Genomic DNA, 8,088 nt, shown 5'->3' with positions numbered 1-8,088 from the left:
TACTGTACCTGAAATGTATTTTCTGTTTGTTAGAGAACTGTAACCTTGAAACATTGTTCTTACTTTTCATTGGGCAGCACCTAATTATTCATGACACATTAACGACATTTAAAATATCAGCATGATAGGCCTTACTATCGCTATAATCCAATCATTACTATTTTCATTACAAGATGATGTTGACAACACCACTCAAATGAACGCACACAGCTGAAAGAAAGCATAAGTTCACTCTTTCATTTTGTCATTTAAATCTCTTAAAATATTTCAGTCTTTGGACTCGTATATCTGGATGTCTAAGAGACTCGAGAGCAGGCCTGGAATTTCGTCATTTTAGGGCCACTTGGCCTTTGGTGTTGTCCATTTTTGAGGGCACAAAGGACAAATGCCAGGGCAGGAAGGCCATCAAATAAAACAAGATTTTAGTTCATTTGTTGAATCTAAGGGTTAGGGATGATAAACTAATCTGCAGTGATAGATACATGATATTTACAATCTGATCCATGCTCAGCCCTGCACCAATCAAAGTCACTGGATTGGTTTAAAGATGGGGACTCACTCAGGGGAGTTAAGATTTCAGAATCTCAACAAAATACACTGGTGTCCACATGACAAGAAAGAGACACTGGTGTCTACATGACAAGAAAGAGACACTGGTGTCTACATGACAAGAAAGAGACACTGGTGTCTACTGTCTAAGAGACAGAGGAGGAAGTGGTCCAGTCAGCTGGGGCATTAAGGCCACTGTGGTCTCAGGTCATACCATTGGTTTGAGGGGCATTAAGGCCACTGTGGCCTCAGGTCATACCATTGGTTTGAGGGGCATTAAGGCCACTGTGGCCTCAGGTCATGCCATTGGTTTGAGGGGCATTAAGGCCACTGTGGCCTCAGGTCATACCATTGGTTTGAGGGGCATTAAGGCCACTGTGGCCTCAGGTCATGCCATTGGTTTGAGGGGCATTAAGGCCACTGTGGCCTCAGGTCATGCCATTGGTTTGAGGGGCATTAAGGCCAAACTGAGGGGCAACGGCGGCCATGGCCTTCATGAAATTCCTGCCCTGCTCGAGCATATCCGTTGGTTAGAACAGTTTGGAAATAACTGAAGCGATAATTCGTCAATTCCAATCACTATCATATCACATTCACTATTATGGGCAGCTGTGATTCAGGAGGTTAGGGTAGGATGTGTAAATGATGTCAGACTAAAACTGGATCCAAGTTAGGCAGGATGAGTAAATGATGTCAGACTTGGTGCTCTATAAAGTCCTTAATATAAAATAAGAAAAGAAAAAAAGAAAGAAAAAGCAATGAGACAAATCCAGATTAATGCTTCCCTATATGGTGATCAAAGCACCAAAACATTTATTTGCAAATAAAAATAAGATACAGTTTGAGGCCGCGCAGGGCTCCCAGTACACAAACACAACGGGAGAATAAAGTAAGAAATCAGGTTTTTTGAAATTACAGTTCCTTTTCAAATAAGACTCGGCGACTCGACAACACCAAACTGAAGATGATCCTCTCTTCGTCAAAATACAAAAAAGAAAGAAAAAGTCCATCTTGTCAATATAATAAAACGTTAATATCAATAACATCAAGATTAATGACACAGGGCTGGAATTCAACCAGGTAGACAACATGGTATTCACTACAGCAGGGTTCCCCAATTAGTTTTCCCCAAGGGCCGAATTATGTCTAGGGTACCAAGCCGAGGCCCACAACATCGCAGGGGGCGACGGTGGCGTTCCCGCTACTCCAGCGACAGTTTTCGTCGTTGTCGGGTGAAAATCTTGTATGTCCAAAACCGTTCGTTTTGAATTTATCATTTAAAAAATTATTTAAACTAGTGAAAACAGCAGATCTACAAGCACACACAACTCGCACCACTTTTGTGCGACGGCCTTGTATGATTTGCGAAAGAACGTACACATTTGGAGATACAAGATTTACACCCGACAACGACGATATACTAGTGTTGTTGCTGCTCTTATACCACCATTATTACTGGGGTTGGTGTGGGCCAGACAGTAACCCCCCGCGGGCCATTTGCCGCCTATTGGAGAACCCTGCACTACAGAATCTTAATCCAGTCCGTTAAATCCACCATCGATGATCCAAATGCTATTCACATTAACGTTACTCTCTCTGATCGCAGATCAGTCACGTCTCGAAACCTTCTAGAGTCCTCGCTTCTCTCATCGAAGCTCATTGGACGAGAAAAGCCTCCCCCCTCCCACGTGTGGCTTTTAGCACCAATGGCGTTCGAGGGTTTGCGACAGGGAAGAGGAAGTGAGAAAGAACGGTACAGAGACAGGAAGTAAAACACAACAGGAGGAGGAGATTGATTCGTCTAAAAGGCCGATTCGTACTTACGCCGCGTGTCGGTCGGACACCGCAAACAGCCGATCTACCAGCTCAGGGCGCATCGCAGCACGACCCGCTCCAGAGCTTGTAGATCGGCTATTTCACGTGTAAGTGAGGCTTAAAACCCATTATTAAAAAAACAAATGGTTTGATAACAGAAGGAAAGCAGAAGCAAAAAGCTGAAGTTCGGAGGAAACATTGGTCCCTTTTTAAATTTTAAATAAAAGGCGTTGTCGTGTAACGTTCTAACGTTCCTTCCTAAAAGGGAAAGGCCTCCGATTCACATTCACAGCCAGACATTCCAGAGACATGGAGGTCCTGCATGGAAGGACAGAACAAACTGAACAATCACTCCCGCCTCTCTGTTCAATACTCCCTCCTAGAACTAAATGTTTCTCAGCCTTTTTAGAGCAGTGGTTCTCAACCTTTTCAGGCTGTGACCCACAAAATAATCATATTTTAACTGGGGACCCCCCCCCCCCCACCCTGACGAGCACTAAGAGTTGAGGAATTACATTTTGTATAACACGGTTCTATTGTGAAAATAGCAGATCTACATGCTCACAACGCCTTGCAACACGAGGCGTTGTGAGCATGTAGATCTGCTATTTTCACAATGTCTGCCTCTTATATTTGACAATTTGGCCAGTGTTTAATTTGACATTTTAGAGGTATTAAAAAAAATCACTTTAGAAATGTCCAGATACCCTCTATATACTTAAACTTTATGTTGGTTTGTTTACTGTTGAGTGAGAAAACAATGTTGCACATAAAGTTAATCATCTGGGGACCCCCCCAAAATAATTTGGGGACCCACCTAGGGGTCCCGACCCACAGGTTGAGAACCACTGTTTTAGAACACTGGCCAGAATAATATCTTATTTAACCTCTGACCCTTGACCCGCAAAATAAGGTAATTATTTAGAAAACAAACAATTTTGTTGAGTTAAAAAGAAAAAGAGCCTTTCAAGAAAGATTTAACAAAAATGGACCCTTTTTGCGTCCGTGTGGGTCTGTAACTCTGAAAATGTACAAATGGCGTTCTGTTGTATGATTTTTGAAAAATGTGCTTAACTGTTTGAACGTTTTATTTTCGCCTATAATGAATGACATGCCCAAACTTGGGATGCCAAGGTTAAGGTGGTTAAAAATAAAATAATCATCAACAAAGATAATACTAGGTATTTATTTGGCTGTGTGACGAACAAGACTCGTAAACCCAAACATTGTGTCTGAAGTTCTGGTTCTTTTTTTTTAACAGGGAAAAAGAAGTCAAAGCAGGTGAAATAAAACGGTTTACAGTAAAGAACAAAGAGTGCAAAGATTAAACCCTGGACTCACACTGATCCAGGAGCAGTTAGATTGAAATGAAACAGACTAATCATCGACGTGGGTTTGTTTAAAATATATAGTTCAGATTCCAGAAGCCATCATCGCACAAAGAACCCATCCTAGAAAACGTGTATCGTATTGTTTAAATGACAGATGTAAACCCTAACTGCCAAATACTTCAAGAGCGTTTGCTTCGTGGTACAAGTGGTATTTATTTCAATCCAAGGTTGTGAAGGTTCTAAAACAGAATGTAAACCCACAAACGAGGGAAACAAAACGAGGTGAAACATATTTTTTTCGATTCTATAGACTGATTTCCCAGAGCAGCAGTTCTAGCTGTGGTGTCGAGCAGGCAGCTACGAGGCAACGCTCTGGAAGAAAGGTCTACAGTATACTGAAGGAGGACCGCTGGCTTACCTTCTAGTTGGAATGGAAACTAGAAGCTGGTAGATCATACTGGCCTACGTTATAGTTTAAGCCATTCAGAACGGGTACACAGTATTGTGTATTATTATTTTATGCTTTAACTATTGAAAAATAGCAGATATACAAGCTCACAGCGCGGCAAAAGCTGATAGATCTGATTTTTTTTTTTGAATTTTGACCCCGATTTTATAAGTGTTTTTTGAAAAACATATGTTTGTATGTCAGTGGTTCTCAAACCCCCAAAATGATATGTATTTGGCCACGGACCCCCATCTCCAAATATTTAGTTCCAGGGACCCCCGCCAGAAGCAAAATTTGAGTTACAAACGTTTGCTTTAAAAACACACATATTCAAAGATATTCACGACTTTTTCAAAAATAGCAGATCTACAAGATCGCAGCGCGGCTTTGTATATCTGCTATTTGTCAATAGTTAAAGCATTTAATAATTCTAATAATTCTTAAGCCAGTCGACACCTGCATAAAGTAAAACCACCCCGGATCAAACTCAAAAGTCTCCCTTTGTTTGTTTGTTGGTTTTTAAAACGACCCCCCAATTTCTTTGATATGATTTCACACCTCTGGGACCCCAATTTACACCCTAGAAGAATCCTCAGTGATAATCTAACTCAGAGAGTACAAATGGGAACCAAATGGACCCGTAAGGTCATTATTTAGGACACTCTCTGAGTTACAGGACCGTCAGGGGGTCCGTACCGGACCTCCCGGTGGTCCCCGTACCCGACGTTGAGAATCAACCACCTCACTTCCTGTTCCTGTAACGGGGGAAACAGGAAGTTAAGAATCCGTTTCGTCAACCCGCGCTCGTTGACCAATCACCATGCGTCCGTCCACAGCGTGGGACCGTTACCATGGTTACCCAGAGAGATAGGAGAAAAGAAAAGATAAAGCGACAACGCAAGCCCCTCCCCCTAGCAACGAGGACAAGCCCCTCCCCCTAGCAACAAGGACACGTCCCTCCCCCTAGCAACAAAAAGAGAGAAAAAAAAAGAAAGGCTGAAGAAACTCAGTGAAACGATTGGGTCAAGAGAAGGGGGGGGGGGGGGGGGGGGGGGGGGGGGCAGCGAGGGATTCTATTGGTCCTTCTTCTCCGGTGTCTCTGATGACTCATCTTTGGATTCTGTCTCCGTCTCCGTCTCCGTCTCTGGTACCGTCTCCTCATACCTGGAGAGAGAGAGAGGAGAAAAACATCACTTTTTATTTTACCCATTAAGACATGAAAAATACCTACAAATGTATACCTAAAAAACGTATGTTTCTTTAGCTCTGGTATTCAATCAGTGTGACATTTTTAATGCCAAGGACCCCTAGAATTATACGTATTTGACCGCGGACTCCCATCTCAGAATATATTGTTACCGGGACCCCCCAGAAGCAAAGATTTGACTTTAATTTAATTTATCGTGATATCGTCCTCCCGTCATACACTGGGATCAATTCACATTTTATTTGCAGAGCTGCATATCCGGTACCACTTAAACCCTCTATAATTGGTAAAAGATACTTATAATATACATACTTGATACAGTCTTTTTTTTACACTCTATCAAATGTCTTTGCCAAAAAATAGCCGATCTACAAGCTCACAATGCGTCGCAACGCGACACATTGTGAGCTTGTAGATCTGCAATTTTTTGGCAAATGTTCCGCCCCCGGGTTAATGTATTTTGATTATCGCGATAATATTGTAAATCGAGATTTCTTTCGTCACAATAATCGTGATATGAAATGTTCATATCGTCCCATCCCTACTTACAAATTTTCACTTTAAAATAATATATATTCAAAGATTTGCAGAAATGCCACATTATTTTCTCAAAAATAGCAGATCTACAAGCTAGTAGAGCTTGTGTATCTGCTATTTTTGAATAGCCAAAGTATAAAAAATAACGGTTTAAGTGGTTATATAATGACAAAGATGTCAGGATTCTTGATGCAGATAGAACTCACACACAACAATATGTTCATACACCATCATGTTTTCAAATACACAGTCTGTGTTTGCTGAATGTTCATCGCCCCAGAATAGTAACGCCAGGGTTCATGTGGTTTAGTTAACCTCTTTGAGGAGGGCTGTTTCAGTGCTGTGGTTATTTACTCTAAAAGCAGATTCCAACACAACACACAGCCTGTGCAGTAGAAGGCTGCTAGGATGCAGCCGTTTATAGACAAACCTATTTCAGGTGTTTCAGTGAAGGAAGCTTGGAGACTGGTCTATATTTGTTAGTCACGGTATCTTTTAGGTTGTTGCTGTTTAGTTAGGGTGTGATAATACTGTAGCACCATAGAACCACTGAGAAGCATTGGTAATATTTAGTATATCTACAAATAGACGGTGGAAAAAACAGGTTTGTTGGAAAAGGATCAAGTGAACCACTGAGTTAATATGAGAGAAAATAAAGCCGACCTCCTGCCCTCCTGTATTCGTCAATGCTCATGTGGTACTAGTGATTGGTCTTTTAATTCATTGAATGCCCTTTTCAAGATGGCCGCCAAGTACCAGGATGCCACGTTCCTAGATTTCTAGTGCCCGGATCAATTTTTTGTGCCCGGATCGTGCACGCCCATGCACCATATATGCACCATATGTGTAGTACTGTTTAACAGCTTTCAAACAAAAAAATCCGCTTGGAAATCCGTTCAGGCATTCATGAGATAGAAGCCTTCAAAGTCAGACAAAACAAACACTGCCACCTTCCAAAATTTCTAGTGCACGGATCAATTTTTAGTGGACGGATCGTGCACGCCCATGCACCATATATGCACCATATGTGTAGTACTTTTTAACAGCTTTCAAACAAAAAAATCCGCTTGGAAATCCGTTCAGGCATTCATGAGATAGAAGCCTTCAAAGTCAGACAAAACAAACATTTTGCCATTTGAAAGATGTGTTTGTTATGGGGCTAAACATGCAATTTCGCGATTGCGATCATGCCTAATACATTTTAGGCATTTTTGGAAAAATAATTATAAAAAAAAAAAAAAAATGTTTTTTTTTTTTTTTTTTTTTCAAAATGGCTTCCAACTCGGGAAACTCGGGCTGTGGCAGCCTGGGACTACTGTAATAACTCGGGAAACTCGGGCATTGGCAATCAATGAGTTAATACTGTGATTGAGGTGCCCTACTGATTGAGGGACCCTACCGGGGGACATTTCCACATAGGGATGGATGCCTGGCAGCGTCGCCAGTTCCATTCCCGATGTGGACGACCTTTGCCGCATGTCACTCCCCATCTCTCCCCCCATTTTCCTGTCAGTCTAATGTCCTATCAATAAAGGCATAAAAGCCCAAAAACAAATCTTAAAAAAAAAAAAAAAAAATACACTGACTGAATTGAATGTGAAGCAGGAATCTACATGGATAAAGTAAAAACTATGACGAACATTTTTTGACTACCTTTTTTTTTCCTCTAAAACTAAATTAAAAACTAACCTATGATGACTAAAGACTAAATATATTGATGACAATTTAAGACTAAACCATTAAGGAGGTAGCCTAGTTCCAGACCCTGAATCGCTAGCCACACCCCTTTAAATTTTTGTTTTGGCGATTCAGGGGTCTAGAATTGCTCTCATTGAAGAGGTTTTCCTCGTTCGAAAATCCGTACGGCGAATCAGCGTCGTGAATCAGCGTCTTGTGATCAGCGTGGGTGGGGTTTCCCAGAACTCATGTGCGTTTCCAAGTAAAACCAGCGCCGCCGCCGTACCGTACCGCGCGTCGTGGTAAAATGTGGGTAAATTGCGGTAAAATGCGATCGTATCGATCTCGCTATGAAACACCAGTAGCAGGCATGTTATGTTGTGTTTGATTCCTAGTTCATAGTGCTCCTATTCTGACTGTTTCTTTGGTTAGCAAGTAGCACTAGCAAGCAACAGGCTAGCCACAAGCCAGCCACACATAACAACACTACGTCATCTGCTTTGCTAATGTTGTGTCAGACGGTG

General features: G+C 41.7%; 1 protein-coding gene across 2 annotated transcripts in view; it reads right to left on the bottom strand.

The window, feature by feature from the left end:
* Nucleotides 1–1,323: 1,323 nt before the first annotated feature.
* hm13 (histocompatibility (minor) 13) overlaps nucleotides 1,324–8,088 on the bottom strand; it is a 35,612-nt gene continuing 28,847 nt past the window's right edge. The window contains exon 13 of one of the 2 annotated variants that reach the window (XM_080734084.1): nucleotides 1,324–5,307. In XM_080734084.1, the coding sequence (XP_080590210.1) occupies nucleotides 5,217–5,307 (91 nt within the window). In that variant the 3' untranslated portion in view covers nucleotides 1,324–5,216. The remainder of the gene's footprint in view (nucleotides 5,308–8,088) is intronic. The other variant, XM_080734085.1, reaches the window with a different exon arrangement.

Source organism: Nannobrachium achirus (genome assembly GCF_963921795.1).
Source record: "Nannobrachium achirus genome assembly, chromosome: 9".
Taxonomy (NCBI): Eukaryota; Metazoa; Chordata; class Actinopteri; order Myctophiformes; family Myctophidae; genus Nannobrachium; species Nannobrachium achirus.
The sequence above is the reverse complement of the archived record's forward strand: the minus strand, read 5'-3'. Positions and strand labels throughout refer to the sequence as shown.